This window comes from Cryptomeria japonica, chromosome 10, assembly GCF_030272615.1.
Source record: "Cryptomeria japonica chromosome 10, Sugi_1.0, whole genome shotgun sequence".
NCBI classification, from domain to species: Eukaryota; Viridiplantae; Streptophyta; class Pinopsida; order Cupressales; family Cupressaceae; genus Cryptomeria; species Cryptomeria japonica.
The window spans coordinates 189,529,606-189,547,675 of NC_081414.1; the positions used below are offsets into that span (position 1 = coordinate 189,529,606).

The 18,070-nt window shown below is 35.2% G+C and overlaps 1 protein-coding gene across 1 annotated transcript; it reads right to left on the reverse strand.

Moving 5' to 3' along the window:
- Positions 1 to 9,783: 9,783 nt before the first annotated feature.
- On the reverse strand, positions 9,784 to 12,723 carry LOC131859557 (pentatricopeptide repeat-containing protein At4g21065-like). Its single transcript, XM_059213468.1, has one exon. It carries the CDS (start codon positions 12,405 to 12,407, stop codon positions 9,867 to 9,869), a length of 2,541 nt encoding a protein of 846 aa, XP_059069451.1. The 5' UTR covers positions 12,408 to 12,723; the 3' UTR covers positions 9,784 to 9,866.
- Positions 12,724 to 18,070: the final 5,347 nt, after the last annotated feature.

Consider the following 18,070-nt stretch of genomic DNA (forward strand, 5'->3'; position numbering starts at 1 on the left):
GCCCGCTGGGGATTTTTGAATCCCCTTTGTCTGCTCTATCTGCTGGTGTTCGAAAGGGGGATCTGCTTCTGCCTTCGGTGGTCCTGTCTCTGGGTCGGGGGATCCTGACCGTGCTAAGGTGGGTGGTTCTGGTTCTACCCCGTTGGCTTCTCCTTCCGCTTCGGGTGCTCGTTCGTCACCTTCAGTGCAGGCTCTTCCCTCTTCGGGTATGGGTGTTGCATCTGCTCCATCTCTTGGGGGTAACCGCTCCAATGTTGGGGTTAAGATGAGGGTTGCTCTTGTGGCGGAGCCTTTTCCTGTCTGCAGGTCCATTGCCATTTCTTTGGAGGAGGATACTGAGGCTAAGATTGATCATACTGCCTTTGTTTTTGCTGCTCATGGTATTATTTGTAGATTTAGAGGTTTTTGGCCCAGCCTTCCAAAACTTCATGCGTGGATATCCAAGCATTGGGAGCCCATCTTGTCTGGTACAGTTCATATCTTCCCTTTGGCTAAAGGGTTTTTCATAGCAAAATTTGAGAATGTTGAGGACAGAAACTGTATTCTGTGTGATCATTTCTTCAGCTGGGATGATTGTTTTGTGTTAATGGTTAAGCCTTGGCACAAAGATTTCAATCCCTCTTTTGAAACTTTCAACAAGATGCCTATTTGGGTTAGGCTCCCTAACCTCCCACTTCATCTTTGGGTGGCTTCTCTTCTAGAGGAAGTAGGTGAGGCTCTTGGGGACTTTTTGATGTTCGATGCTGATTCTTTTAATATTCGCCATTCCACCTATGCTTGCATTTTGGTGGACATGGATGTGTCCAAGGGTTTGCCTACAGAGATTAAGCTTATGTCTTCTAAGGGCCATTGGATTCAGTCTTTGGATTATAAAGGGATTCCCTTCAGGTGCAGATAGTGCTTTAAAATGGGTCATGTTGCTACTAAATGTGATCTTGGTGTTACTAAGAAATGCTCTGCATCTTGGTGGAATGGTGCTTCAGCTTAGCATTCTTATGCTGTGAAGAATTCTTCACAACGAAGTTTCTCCCAGGTGGTTGCTTAGGATAGCCCGACTGCTTCTACGAATCCTCTGGCGGAAGGGGAGGCTTCCTCTAGGGAGGATGGCTCTGATTCTTCACGGCTTATGGTGGTTGTTGGGGCTTGTGGGTCGCAGGCTGGTGTTTCTTCTGATGTGATTGTCCTTCCCGTTGCTGATAGGGAGGAAGTCGATGCTGCTAGCTCTTTGGATGTTGTTGGTCCTTTGGGCTTGGCTAGCTCTTTCTCGGGTCCTTTGCACCCGACTTCTTGGATGGATTCCGCTGCGAAGGTGGAAGAAGGGTGGATATCGGTGAAAAGGAAAAAATCTAAATCTGCGACTGCTTTTGATATGACCCTTCGCTCCCAAAAAAGGAAGAAGTAATGTGTTGTTTGTCCTCTTCTGGTTGAGGGAGCCAGCTAAAACCCTCTGTTGTGTGCATTCCTTGGTGTATGCTTGCTTTTTTATTGGGCTCGCCTTGGTTTCTTGTTTGTGGTTTGGGTGTGCTGTCTTTTTCTCTGGTACAGGGTTCTTGTAAATCCCTAGGGATAGTTTCTTGCTATCCTGTTGTCTTATGTTGGTTTGGGCTGCTGGTGTTTAATGTCTATCTTTCTGGGCAACCTTATCTATTGGGTTCCAGTCCCTGTTTCTCTTTTGTAAGGGGTTTTAGGTCTCCTCAAAACCTGTTTTTGCCTAATAAAAAACATATATATAAATAAAAATAGAATCACAATTTATATTATATTATAATTGCACATTTTTCGTACCACACAATTGTGTGTGATTAGATTTATAATTAATAATAATGAAAGGTGTTAAAAGATGGTTGATAGAAAGCCAAATAGGGTGTTTCATAAGTATTTGGAGAGACAATAGGTTTAGAACAAGAGGAATTGAAATGGATGAGAGAAATTTTAGAGAAATATAATGAGAGGCATCCATAGGTTTGAAAAGAATATTAGAATTTTATTCCTAATATGGTAAAATTGCCTACTTTATTCACTTATGACAAACCGAACAAATGACACTATAGATTAATTTTGTTTCATAAGAGAGGAATTGAATATTAGTGCATTAGTTGCATAACTAACAATTGCTAGTGAAGACTAAATTCTATTTGCCGCATTTAATGTTTGTTTACAATGCTTAATCAAAACCATCTAAATAATCTTACACTTTTGTACTTGCTTCCTATCGAAATTGTATAAGAGAGGATTAGATTTAGAATGTCCAAAGAATTTCGAGTCATGTGGCTAACATTTTAAACTCTCCATGACAACAAAGCCATTGTTAGGCACAAGTTTATGGGAAATCAAATCCACCCAAACATAATGCGCTACTACAAATATTTGTTATTGAAATTTTCAAGATATCTGCAATTCAGTACAACCTAGCAATGAAGCCAACTATTAATTCCTAGAAGCATGGGTCCACAATCCTAAATATTTCTTACCTTCAAGGATTGGGATGCCATCAAGAAAGTAAAAGGGGGGGTTCATCAATAGACTATACGTGATTAAGGGGTAATGATGAGAGTGAATGGTCTCTCTTGCACTTTGGGCTCAACTTAAACTTGTGAGGGACATTCCTAGAGAAGTCATTAATAAGGTTTTAAATTAGTTAATGTGTAACATGATTACGCAATTAGTAGCTACACCCAATTTATACTTTGTTGTGTGACATGCACCCTTGGTCTCCTTGTGTTGTGCAGTGTAGCACTCGGGTTTGTGACATGGCTTAACCACCTCTCATGGATTCTATAAGTCTAGTGGTTGTATCGGGCACTAACAAGCCGATCTTTTGGTGCAATGGCAACTGTACTTCTAACAAGTGGTATCAGAGCTTGGGTCATAGGTTCAAACCCCCTCGCTTGCACTTGGGGGGGATTGTTGCAAGGTGTGCACCCTTGGTCTCCTTGTGTTGTGCAATGCAACGCTCAGGTTTGGACATGGCTTAACCGCCTCCTGTGGACTCTATAAGTCTAGTGGTTGTATCAGGCACTAATAGGTTGATCTTTTGGTGCAACAACGATTGTACTTTTAACATACTTGACCTCAAAAATTGTCACTAGATAAAAAACACAAGCTACATATAACCTCTTTTATAGTTAATAACACTTTGCACATGCACTTATGACTAATAGTATTTTGATCCCTTAAGATGATTTTATTTAATGTTCTTTACTCAATGCAAGGCGTATATATATTGAATATGATTCGTTAATGATTTAATAGTTTAAAATTTGCTTAAGATATTTCCCTTGTTATATTGTATCATGAATAACATGCATTCTCTAATCTACTCCTACTCTACTCCCACTACTAACATTGATGGAGGTGATTAAAAAGCTATGGAATGATTGATCCTTCACAAATGTAGCTTAGTGCCCACTCCATTAGGCATTAAAGTCATGAGATATGAAAAGTATAGATCACATCATGTACATTGGATATACTTAATAATCCATCTCAAAACTAAAAGGACCCATATAATATAAGAAGGCCCATTACAAATCATTTGTAATGTATTAGATTCTATCACACACACATCATACCTCTATTACAACTGCACTAATAAATGTGGTGAGAGAAAATGCATAGTTGTGACTTTGGATTATCCTAAATCACTACAAATTAACCTTGAGACATAACTTTATGAAGAATGTGCATTATAAAACCCTTCCTCACCTTAGTAAAATGCATTCCTTCATTTAGATCCCATACGTATAGTGTTTGACACCATATAATAATTTGGAGACTTTTATTCCCCCAAAAATTGGTTTAGCGATCTAAATGAATGAATTGGTATTTATCATTTTTTATTTCTAACATCTAGCTACTCATAAGGGCATGAAATCCCTAGACCTAACATGTAGGAAACACCCAAATTGAGGATGTCACATGGGGAAAGCATTCAAGTCCATGGAATAGTCAAAACATATGGTATAGACTCATCATGAGTTGAACTATGTGGCTAGAACACTAGTGACCATATTTATGGTTGCATGATTGTCTTAATATTAAATCAAATCTCTAAGTAAATGCATGCCCAATAAATCAAATAGATGTATCTTAGGGTTCAAAGGGATGATCTGGTAGTTAAAAAGTCAAATTTGGCATCAATGAAGTGATGTGTAATTATGGAGGTAAGTGAAACAATATTTTAAGGGTTTAAGGGAGTGAAATAAGGAAATGGTAGGGTTTTCAGAATTTTGGGGATCAAGGATTGGAGATACCTCACAATAGGTATTTAGGTAAGGAAAAGGTCGAACCTTCAACAAGGATAAGAGAAGGAGTTGGGAATAAGCCAAGGGGATGCCAAGAAGAGGGAGAGAAATGAGGTTGACACAAAAAGAGGGATTAGGAATCAAGCAAGAGGCATTCTAGGTACCAAGACTATGATTCTAACTCTAGTAAAGTAGCTTAGTGAAAACATTGAGTTGGGATTTGGGAATCTAGAAAAAGGTATACCAAGTACTTAGGGAGAGGGATGGATGAAACTTTGGTATTAAAAGGAAAAGAATTAGGTGTGAAGGGAAAGTGATAAGAAGTAAGGAGCCAAGATCAAGGAAAATCTTGGAATGGTACCTACAAAAGGAAATTCTTAAACCATTACACAAAAAAAAACTTGAGGCAAGGATGACAAAATTGAAGAGAAGAGATTAAGGGTGCCAATAAAATGGTACCCAAGGAAGCAAAGGCTCAAAATCTCAACACAACATAGGACCTAACATAAAATAAAAGGGTTTTATGGACATGAATGCAATGGTACTTAGGTAAGGGAAACCCTGAAATCTCAAAAGACTGACAAATAAAGATAAATGACCCAAAAATATCATATACTTAGAAATATCTTAGATTTTTTAAATTAACATATTCATAGGCACATTGGGGATGATGGGGAAGACACCTATACAAAATTTGACAAAGGAATACTCATTAAGAAAAAACTCAAATTGGTTATTTATGATGGGAATAACAAGGGCAATAAAGGGGGAAGGACTTAACCACATTATATAATTTGGGATGCTAAGAGGGGGGGATGAATCAACATAAATCAAAATTTAACCATTCATTAACATTTAAACCCTTTAAAGAAGATCTACATAAGTAAAGAATGAAACAAAACATGCACAACACAAGAAAACCAAGATTTTTATGTGGAAAACCCAAGGAAGGAAAAACCACGATGAGGATTAATCGACAATATATAAATCAAGTTATTACAAAATTTGTTTTAGGCTCATTGTCAAGGCAACTCACTGCTCCCAAAATGGACTTGCAGGCTAAGGCGCATTGCCCTAGGTCAAGATACAATTGACTTGTAATTTGAAGATCATTTCTCTAGAGCGAGATACATTGAGATTACAACAAAAACATTATGTGAACAGTTGTAGATGAAGCATCTAACAAATGTTGGTAGTGCAATTCTCTTTGGAGCCCAAATACTCTATCATACAAACTTTGCACACTTCATAATCATATGAGATGTAACTATTTTATTTTGCACATCACAAAAATTTCACATCCACACACACACAATCACAAATGATTTAACCTTCCATATTTATCCTTCATAGCATCCCAAAACATTAATTTGGTCTGCTCAAATAGGATCTAACAAATGAAATGCGTGACCTTGAATAGGTCGGCTTCCAAGTATATGTCTTAAGCACAAAAATAGGTTGTGGATCAACCTAGCACTTAACTAAAGCTTAAACACGTCGTAATACATCCTTTTGGGCCAATGAAATAGGTTCGGATCAATTGCAATTGAAGGAACATACCTAGTCAACCCAATATCAACACCATTGTCAAGATTCCTAACTATTAACCTTTTTACCATTAGGGAGATACTCAAAACATTATGTAGACCAAAATGAAATCATTGTAGACCATCTGCAAACTTTCTACAACATCTCCTTAAGTAATCAATCATCAAGTGCTAGTGCAAAGGAACATCATCACAAAATTGGTAAACACTATGCAAACCAAACAAACTGTATGAAGTCATCATAAATAATACCATTCACCTATGCACGAACAACCCTAAAACTCATATCACTAGTCCAATACACTATTCTCAACATCTTCCCAAAACTGCAAGGTTGTACCAATCGTTGTGGTAAAATGCAAAGAATTCTAGTGAGCCAACTAAAACACTTTATTCCAATAGACTATGATCCATAGTGCAAGCTCTTATAACTTTTTCTATACAAATGGTTAAGTCTCGAAAATTGGTAGAATGGTATCTACCATGGTTCATACCTTGATTCTAGAACCACACACCTAAAACATGCAGGGCGAAAGAATGCAGAGAAAAATACCTCCTTTCCATTTACCAAATTACTTATGGTGGGATAGGCAAGATAGTCGACTTCATCTTTGATTCAGTTTTCATAAAAAATATGCATTATAGAGAGATTATTGTAGTTAGCAATGTTGATCATGCATCCCAATTGTATGAGTTCTCACATTCTACTCCCATTGACTTGTCTTATCTTTCATGCATCGAGAGTGGATTAGGTATCCGAGGAGAGGTTTGGTCACTTGAACTTATTTGTGCTTCAATCATCCATAGTGGTTCTTGAGACTTGTGTCGACCCTCATCCACCTCCTTCTTGTTTAGAGGTCAGTTTAGTTCAACAAGTTGATTGTTCCCTTCCAATTTCAACATAGTGGGATGAGTACTTACCAGATATTGCATTGTTATTTGATACATCACACACTCCAGACATTGGGGACATGATTGAAGATATTCCATTCCTCTTTGATGGCAACTTGAGAGTTCATGTCATCATCCAATGTCTTTTAAGGTTGTTCATTAGGTATCTTCACAGTTGTTTGGATTTGCTTCAATTGATTTGGCATCTTTTGGTTCAAATAGTTGGCTAGTTGAGAAGTCTTCCATGGCACACATCTTGAGAAATTTTCTTCCATCTCTTTTCATGGAGTTGCTTTTGCCTTGGCCATTTGATTTTTTTCTTCTCAAGGGGAGGAATGTGATTTTCTACTCTTGGATCTTCATCAACATTCATCCTTGAGCATCATCTTCAGCATTGGAGGTTCTCTCTTATGGGAGGCATACATCATCTCTTCTTTTCTCTCTTATGGGGGGAACATTAATTGAACTTTTGTGACCGATTCACTACTTGGGGGACATCTTGAGTCCTTCACGCTAGTCATATGTACTTTCTTTTTCATTTTTTTTCTCTCTTTTGGAGAGGAGCTTTCTCCCACTGGTTTTTCCTTCTTTTCTTTGTTTGTGAAAGTTGCATTTCTTTGTACATGAGTATCTGATTAGACCTTGTTGTTAGGACTCATTCATGTGTTTTGCATTCATCATTAGCTCTTTAGCTTATCCCTAAGTTAATCTTAAGGGGGAGGGTGTTGGAGTAATCAAATGACTTCATCTAATTATTTATTAATTAGGCCCTTTAATTTGTTTTTTACTTAAGCTAAACTTAGGTGCTTTTCCTTTTATTTAATCTTGTACTAGCTAATTTAATCTTACAGTAGGGTTTCGCATCAAGGGTTTCATTCATTATTTTATAAGGATTCATTCCTTCATTCATTGTATCTCCAATATTCTTGTGTGCAATCAATACATAATTCTCAAGTTGTTATTGAGCATATTATCTTTGGTTGATCTCTTTTGTGTGATAGGTGTTTTGCTTGCAGATGATTTTTGGCACCTATGGTTGTATGATCAATTCCTACACCACTGTGATATGATTTTATAAAATTATCATAATTAAATAAGACTTCCTCTTGGGTGGAACCCGACATGTATCAACAATGCCATATAATAATACCTTGAATTTCAAAAGACATATGTCAATGTTTACAAACTTGCATTAAGCATTATCAATGTTCAAATCACGCTTGAGACAATTGGCAACACTATGCTCATCATATCTTCATATAAAGATATATACTCCATAATAATAGTAGTAATAATATTTGTACCTTCTTGTTTCATTTGCCTTATGGTGTAGCCTATTATTCTTGTAATAACTTGGTTCTCAAACTAGATAATATTTGTACTTGACACTTATAAATAAATACTTCAAGTAATTGCAAAATACCAACATGTTATAATGCCAAACTTATCATAACATGTTCTTTGATATAATTACCAGACATAGGGAACTCGTACTTAAAACTGATCCAGATTTTTTATACTTAGATTTGTTAAACAAGACTTTCTATCATATAGCATTGTCATAATCTTTACAACTATTGTCTTCAATTTGAATACATTATGTAAACTACAGTGCATCATCCAACTATAAGAAAGCATACAACAATAATTATAAACTTGCTTAAGCTCGATTGACACCTGAGACATGCTCAAGATGTGGAAGCAATGTATATGTTAGATCATCATATGGAGATACTTCCAATAAATTTAATAATGTTCATTGTCACAGAGATCATACAAGTTATCCAAAATAGAGGTAAATATGCTTCCCTTAAGACCTCTGCCAATCTAGTTGTTATACTACAAATTATACACTAAGATGTTTCAACGTGTTATAAATTCTACAATATGATAATCTACATATTTCGCAACATGATAGTGTCATTCTTATAAACATGTAGAATAAACATGCAATGAACAAATACATGCCTTGCTAAATAAGATGACTCGAAATCACACATTTCAAGATCAGTGTTTTGATATGAACATATTACAGATAAAATGTCTATTTTTGTGCTATTACAATGTCTGTCTGTCTTATGGGAAGAATCTCCTTGAAAGAGTAGCATAAAAGAAGAAAGGTCGATGGGAAGGTCAATGAAAGCATTGACTCAAATAAATTTGCCTACAACCTTTCCCTTCCTTTTTTTCATCTCACCTATCAATTGAATAGAAGCCTCAATTTTCCCCTCATTACAGAGCATCTGCACCAACATGCTAAATGTGTACTCATCAAAGCTGATGCTATTTTGAACCATCACCCAATAGAATTTCCAAGCCACCTCAATCACGTTAAATGTCCATAGAGTATGCAGAGCTTTTGTAGCAAGCTCTAACTGAAGGCTTGAATTCACAAGCTGACATCCTATAAAATGTATTGAAAGCTTATGGGATCATCCTGTCCTGCCAACTGCATTTTCTTGGACATTTTCAAAGCCTTTTCCCAGCTTCCATTTCACATACCTATTTCCAACGCCGTTATACTCCATGAAACCCCATTTCTTAAGGCATTTCGTCCCTTTTTATACTCACTCCATCTCCCTGCATGCTTTCTCTAATTTCACCAGACATAGTTGATCCTCTACATTTCTCTCGCACGATTTCTCCTTATATACCCAACTTCTAAACGCCTCTGCAACTACCTTCTCTCTCTCCCCCCCATGCAATCCAATTACCTCTTCTCGCGTTTATTATCTTGTTCCCATTTCCTCTCCCTGCCCCCATATCCTCCGACTCGTGTTTCGTGGTTTTTCATGTCTTCGAACTACCCTAAAACCTTTTAATGGAGGGTCGCGGACCAGTTATCCTCTATGCACCATTTTCTCCCCAAAAATAGTCAAAAACACATTTTTGTTGAGGTTAAGATCTATGCTCTACATGCCAAATTTCCACACTACCTATCATTTCCACGCCAAGAAAAGGGTTGCTATGCTATATTAGTGGCATGGATGCCTCCTCACTTAACCGCACCCGTTCCTTATTAATAGCGGATAAGAAACACCCATACTTATGTTGCAAGTTTGAATAAAAAATAAACAAATAAAACAAAACTATTTAGAAACTGAAAATAAAATATTGTCCATTCTTTATTACTGCAGATCTAAGATGAAGTGCAAGTCTATTTTCCATATTGTTTCATTTAGCATCACCAATAATCTCCACAAGAACATTCTCCCAGTTTAAAATGATGGAAACGGTTCACATCTCTCACAACAATTTCCCTTCCAACAATTTTGGAGATAAATTTTGTTGCAGTGTGGCAATCAGTACATACCCGAAGATTCTTAACAACTCTAATAGTTGTCCCAGAGGGTGTTTCTAACAAACCAAATGCAATTGCCAACTTTTCACTATGGTGACAGAGAAATAATTCTTTTTCCTCTTCTTCCACATCATTAAGTAAATGTTTTGCATCTGAAAAATAACCTGCCGCCTTCATCTCCCAAGCCAATTCCTCCAATTTTGCATAGATCTCCAGAGTCTGTGGATGCGATCTGTCTCCTACACAAAAAGCATGTACCATATTTTGGCATTCAATCCAGCTACATCCAGGGATCTTTTTAATTCCACTATCTTTCATCAATCTCCTTACCATTTGAACCTCACTTCTTCTGCCCACTTCTGCATAAATGTTTGAGAGAAGAACATAAGTTGTAGGGTTTCTAGGATCCAAATCAAAAAGCAGCATCGCTGTAAATACTCCTAGGCCTAGATTCATATGTGATCTACAAGCACCAAGAAAACACATCCACACAACCACCACAGGTTTCACTGGCATCTTAATGATAAAGTTTAGGGTGTCCTCAAGATAACCAGCACGGGCAAGAAGGTCAACCATGCACACGTAATGATCAATTGTAGGCGTAATGCGATAAGGGTTAGTCATATGATTGAAGTATTTACAGCCCTCATCCACTAAACCTGAATGGCTGCATGCGCATAGAACACAAGCAAAAGTTGTGGAATTTGGCTTTACACCTGCCAATTGCATTTGCTTGAAAGTTTCTAAAGCCTTTCCAATAAATCCATTTTGTGCATATCCTGCAATCATTGCAGTCCATGAAACGACATCTTTTTGGAGCATTCTGTTAAACAGTTCGCATGCATTGTCTATGCTTCCACATTTTGCATACATGTCTACCAGAGCATTTCCAACTACAATATCTGACAAAATTCCTCTATCCTTCATGATTTGATGAATTTCCATACCCTGTTGCAAAGCTCCCATTTTGGCACAGGCGGGGAGAACGCAGGCGAAGGTTGTCAAGTCTGGGTTTACACCAGCCAGTTGCATTTGCTTGAAAGTTTCTAAAGCCTTCTCAACATATCCATTTTGTGCATATCCTGCAATCATGGCATTCCACGAGACCACATTTCTTTGAGGCATGTTGTCAAACAATTCACGTGCCTTGTATATGCTCCCACATTTTGCATACATGTCTACCAGGGCAGTTGCAACTATAACATCTGACAAAATTCGTCTATCTTTTATGCTTTTATGGATGTCCATACCCTGTTCCAAAGCCCCCATTTTGGCACAGGCAGGGAGGATGCTGGCAAAGGTTGTGGAATTGGGCTTTACACCAGCCAATTCCATTTGCTTGAAAGTTTCTGAAGCCTTTTCAAGAGATCCCTTTTGTGCGTATCCTGCAATCATGGCATTCCACGAGATCACATTTCTTTGAGGCATTCTATCAAACAGTTCACGTGCCTTGTCTACGCTTCCACATCTTGCATATCCTGCAATCATGGCGTTCCATGAAACCACATTTCTTTGAGGTATTTTGTCAAAGAGTTCACGTGCCTTGTCTATACTTCCACATTTTGCATACATGTCTACCAGGGCAGTTGCAACTACAACATCTGACAAAATTCGTCTATCCTTTATGCTTTTATGGATGTCCATTCCCTGTTCCAAAGATCCCATTTTGGCACAGGCAGGGAGGATGCTGGCAAATGTTGCGGAATTTGGCTTTACACCTGCCAATTGCATTTGCTTGAATATTTCTAAAGCCTTCTCAACAAATCCATTTCGTGCATATCCTGCAATCATGGCATTCCATGAGATCTCATTTCTTCGAGGCATTCTGTCAAACAGCTCACATGCTTTGTCTATGCTTCCACATTTTGCGTACATGTCTACCAGGGCAGTTGCAACTAAAACATCTGACGAAATTCCTCTGTTCTCTACGCTTTTATGGATATCAATACCCTGTTCCAAAGCTCCCATTTTGGCACAGGCTGGCAGTACACTGGCAAATGTAAACCGATCGGGTTGGAGACCTGTCTGTTGCATTTGGTGAAACAGTGTGACTGACTCACGAGGATACCCATGACTTCTGTACGCTGCAATTATCGTATTCCATGAGACGATGTCTCGTTCTTTCATGCCGTCAAATACTTTACGGGCACCCACCAAACTTCCGCACTTGACATACATGTAAATAAGCTTAGTATGAAAAGTCGTGCGTATAACAAAAACAAATCGCCTGTGAGCAATGAAAGAGTGGACTTTTTGTCCTTGTAAAAGCGCATTCTTGAGAATACAGGTCTGCAATAATTGAAGATACGTAGATTTGTCTTCAGGGGGATTGTGTGTAATAAGCAGAGTGTGCAGCGCCTTCTCCAACTGGCCCTCTCTACATAATGCTGTCAGATTGAGATGATTAGTGGATGCCAATGACATTTTATGTTTGTGATTTAAGTTCAAGGAAGATGTGCAGTGTTATTCACTTGCAGTCCTTAATACCCTTTTGAAAGCAAGATACAAGAGAATGGAAACTATACAAACATTAACAGTCGATAACATTTTGGGTATTCTCAGAATTCCATTACTCTTAAAAACTAGGAGAAGAAACAAGAAAAATCTGTCCATTTCATAAAAAAGATGGCAAGCAGAATGTGCTGCACTTCCTTCAACATAATTGAAGCAGAAGCAATTTACAAGAATCACATCGTACAAAAACATTCTTCCAGTCTAATCGAATCTCTAGCACAAATGCTCTCTGAATTTTAACAGATGTAGAATGTGTATATAAATTATTGCAATATAAAAATTAGTTAGTTGTGTTTATTTTGAGAAGATATCTTCCTATTTTGAGGATTTTAATATTTTTAACAATTTTTAAGTTATTTGAAAAAAATATTTTTCATTTTCGAAGATTTCTCAAGTTCTAAGACTTGGTGAGTTTTAATGGTTATAAATGTTAAATAAACATGTCTAATAATGAAAGAAGGTTTGTCTTCCTACATTTTGATTTCTATAAAACTCTAGAGTATAATTTTCGGATGTCGTGAATGTAAATAGTAATGGTTACAAATATAACAAAAAAACAAATCATTCTATAACAAAATATCAATTAAGATTAATGATCATTCAAAAGACTTTGAAAAGATTTGAGAAAGTTTGATAAATTATTTTCAAATTATATAGACATGAACTGAACCTTTTATACACAGCTATATAGATCCATTTTATTTGTCACTAGCCCTTAATGTGTTGATTCATAGTAGAGTTTAAAGAGATCTTGAAATATGTGGAAAATGAATTGTTCATAAATGCAAGAGAAAATGTATTCAAAGTGTGATCTTCACAAGCATTTTTTCGACTATTGAGATTGGATAATTAAACAAAATAAGTTACACTTAAAAGATTTCTCATTTAAAACATATAGTGATTAGAACCAATTGTAACTAGTATCTTATATCTTGGGCAATAGAGTCAAAGAATTAAAACATTAAATCAGTCATACATGTAACATACAATTTCAAATAGACCTGACGTATGAAACTTTTTCATGCAAAGTTCAAACCCTTAATTGTTTTTTCATTCATGAAAATATAAATCATGCTTAGTTATCCCTCATTATAATTGATTACCCCACATGTTGCATCTAAAAATATTTATAAACAATAATTTATTGTAGACTAGCTAAATTACAAAATAAAAAGAAAATATCATAAATTAACAACCAAATGAAAAATGCAATTTGCATAAGTTAAATAAAAATATTTCTTAAATTGTTATATTAAAGAAAATACATTGCATTTACAATGATTCTCTCAAAATGGCCTTTACTACTACTTGCATGATTGATTTTTCAAACTACAATTTGGTATACAAAATTATAATCCTTTTTACATTATAAGTAAACTCTATTTATAACTAAGCAACAAGGCTCGTCCCACTTGGATGCCTAACACTTGTCACTTAGTGCTACTATCTTTTAAAATATGGTTGCAACTTTCAATACTAATCGGGGTGAGTATATTGATGGGGGTTGCAATTATATTAATTGTGGACATAGAAAAAAAGTATAATCCTTTAGAAAAACTAGGCATGTAAAGGAGAGATTCACTCACTACTAGTTTAACCTTTCAGATTGCATATGCAAAATTTTGTCCATTGTCACCCCAAAAGAGAAAACCCTTGACTATAACCATCTATCCTTATTTGCAATCTTAGTATGAAGAGGTTGGATCTAACTTCTAGTCCACACCGTTTTATGTTGATTACTATGGTTGTATCCACCATTGAAGAACTAGGAAACTTGTATTGAAACTTTAAGAATATCCACACCTCTTCTCTAAACCAAGGTTTACAATTTAACAACTATAAACCTCACAAAGCTCTCGATCCATTTTCACCTTCTTCTTGATGAGAATAAATCACCTAAATAGCCTTATTATGCAAAGAATTATTATGGAAATGAAAAAAGCCCACACTTTATTTTAAAATATATTATATACTCCATATCATCACTTTGTATGACTAACTACAATGTTCATCCTGTGTGATAACATAGAGAACTAGCATGTGTTTTATTGTCACCCTACAACATGATGTCATTTGAACCAAAGATATATGAATCACCATGCCATCCATTATACTGGAAACTCATTAATAGTCATGTAACAATTTCTATGACTGTTCAACTGCTTCAATTTTATTTCATTTCAACTCTAATTTCCTTTTAATATTGCTTATTTAATTATGAAAGAGTTGTATATTCTCTCTTGTATATTTTCCATCCAAGATGTGACTATGTGCCATGAATTTTGAAAAAATGGTTAAAGGAGAGAAAAATTAAATATTAATAACTTTTTGCAAATAATTTTGACCATTTTTAATTTGGTTCACAATTTGATCTTTCAATAAAGGAGGGAAGGATTCATAAAGGTGGACACTAAAATGTTAAAGTCATCCTTCCAATTCCACATCTTGTTGCTTTTTCCAATTGTGTCTTGCATAGTTGGAATGTCAAATGCAATTTAAGAGACCACAATTCCTTAATTTTATCCTTCAATACCACCTTTATTTTTCCTACAAAATTAGACATAAACATCATAAATAGCTTTGCCATTCAATATGTTTCTATAATTTTGTTGGACCTCTCCAATACATATTTGGCATTCTTATGTCTTATTTTCATGGGACTACACTTGGAAACCATTTAAATTTTATTTTAGCTAGGTTGGGATTAGAATCTCAAATTTAACTTCCAAAATTCTAAATATTTTGTGCTACAATCCCATAATTCATTACCTATCCCAATGAGATTTTTGTAGCCTTTGATTGCCTCTCTTATATATTTCATGTCCTTCACATCCTTAGCTTTTAATACTCTTTAAGTCTTTCACATCCTTCTATAGAATTCTCATATCTTGAGTAACACTAGGAGGAGGCATGATTTCTCTTGGGATTATTTCTAGGAGTTGAAACATGAATCTTTATATATTTGTCTTTTCATAATTGCCCTTATTCAACTTAGCATTATACTATAACAAATTATAATCTTTTTGTATCCTATTCACTTTTTCGTCACTAAATTGGGTTATTTGTATTGCAAAAGGTATTGTCTCTAGTGCCAAAATTTCTTCTAATATTTTCACAACAAGTTGCTTAAATAATCCTTGTGGAACCCACTATATTTGTGGCTTGTTGTGCTTGGGTCTAATACCCCACATTTCCCAAGTCTCACAGTTTTTATTAAATTTTGATCCCTAATAAAACTTCTTGGCTTAATCAACACTCTCGATTGTATAACCCTCTTACTTGCTCCTCCTAATAGTATCCAATTCCAGTGATCAAGGCTATATCTTATCTAGATAGAAGGCATGCACTACCCTTACTAACATTTTACCTTTCTCAAGTGTCATTTAATTTGTGTTGACTTCAAATTTGTTAGTTACTTTGAGTGATGTCAAGCTTGTCATTCTTACCCTCTCCTCTATTCTAACTCTAGTTAATAATTTTATTTTCACAAGCCTTATTCATCATCAAATAGGAACTCTTTACAATCCTTATCTCTAACATCCTCCACAAGTATATCATTTTGGACTAATATCAAAATTATGGCTGCATCCATTTTAATTTTTTTATGATTATCTAATGATATATAAAGGATTTTATAACATCTCTAATGGATTCATCAAGTAGCAAGAAATTCTCACAACCCTTTGTGTCATCATAATTAACCATTGTTTGAAGTGGTATTTTTGTTTCAACCTATCCTATTTAAATAGGAATTAACTAACCACTTAGTGGTGGAAAGGATATGGTTTTAATCATATGGATTTTTCCCTTTGATGGGGGTATTGAGAACAATACTTATTTGTGAGCTAAAAGATACATTAGAGATAAAAAAATATTGTATGTTGAGATAGTGGCCCATTAGGTGATTGGGTTTGAAATCACTCCAACAGTTTTAACATTGTCCAACTTCACTATAACATTTTTATTGGGAATCTTATTTATTAAATTATACCTTTATATGTGTGATCATTCATATGTCTCATTCTCTCTCTAATTTTGATACATTTCTACCTATCCCTTCTCTAATATTTATTAGCTTAGTCAATGCAAATTCTAGAAAAATATTTTCTCTCAAGGTATGGATGCTCATAAATAGATTGATATTTTACTAATGAAGCCTTCTAGACCATAAGGTTTGGCATGATTTTGATTGGTATAAAAAAATGACTTTACAACAGGTTGCATTCATTGAAGCTAAGATGTGACATGTTTAGATTAATACAAACACATTTAATGGTCATAACATGTACAAGAGACAGACTCCTTAATAGTACTTACGCTTAGGTGCAAGTGGGGATACTATGCAAAATGTAGGAAAGGATATAGAAGGAAGAATAGGACATAATATGTAATTAGATATGAGAATAGTGTATATAAGACAAGTATAAGGAAAAGGATGAAGATTGGTGTGTAAATCAATAATGTATGAGAGTTTTATATGATGAATATAATATACCACATGATGATCTAGTGAATCTCTAACATGCTATGAGATATGATGTGTATGTGAATGCATGTGTATTATCAATTTTAATTGTTCTTTCCTATCACAACCTTTTTCAACTCAATACATACGTTTTAATCTTCCTCTTATTACTCATACTAGGATATTAACACAAAACTTAAGTAACCTAACCTCGTACTGAGCATGTGTCTAATTATTACGAATATTTAATTTCATCATTAGGACCTTAGTAAAATAGTAGAGGAAGATCAAGTCAATAGATATATCATTTGTGATGGTTAAGGAATCAAGAAGAAAGGATTACATTATGGTTTGTAACAAGATACTCTAAATTCTATCCTTGTGAGAGGGAATTAGGCACCTAGGGTATAAAATTAGAAAGATGAATTCTAAGGGGATCTCCAAAGGGATATGTAAATAATGAAAAGTATCCATGTCAAAATGAGATAACAAGAAGATAAGGTAAATTAGCAAAGATATTGAATTGAAAATGGAATTTAACATGCAATAAAAATATTGACACAAGTATTGGATAGATATTACAATAAAATAGAGATGACTAGAGAAGCCAAAATAGAGTGCATCAAGGGGGATGCTTCTAGAGAAGATAAGGATCTTGTAAATGAGTAAGAATATTTAGAGACCACCAAAGAGGATACTATTGAGAATGTTAAGAATAGTGAAAACCCAACACCAAAAGAAGAGAGCATAAATGAGGACATAAAGGAAATTGTAACTATTAAATATAATAATTCTATAGGAAACACTAAAATTAAAAAAAACATATGGACCATAGTTGTGTTAACAAATAATAAATATAATCTAAGAAAAGAAATAATCATAATGAATAAAGCAATTAATACTTTAAATTTATAGACAAAGTAGATTGAACAATAGGTGGAATTTAAAGAGTCATCAATAGAATGGATTGCGAGTCATAATGCTTACCTCGGGCATGTATGAATAGTAGTTTTATTGTTTGAATTCTTGATTCAAACATCTCACTTGGAGACTAATTTGTCAAACATAAAAGTTACAATCAATGATGGATTTCATGATTTTTTTAACC

Excerpts from the sequence above, each read along its gene's own strand:
- LOC131859557 (XM_059213468.1), bottom strand. The coding sequence starts at position 12,407 with ATGTCATTGGCATCCACTAATCATCTCAATCTGACAGCATTATGTAGA.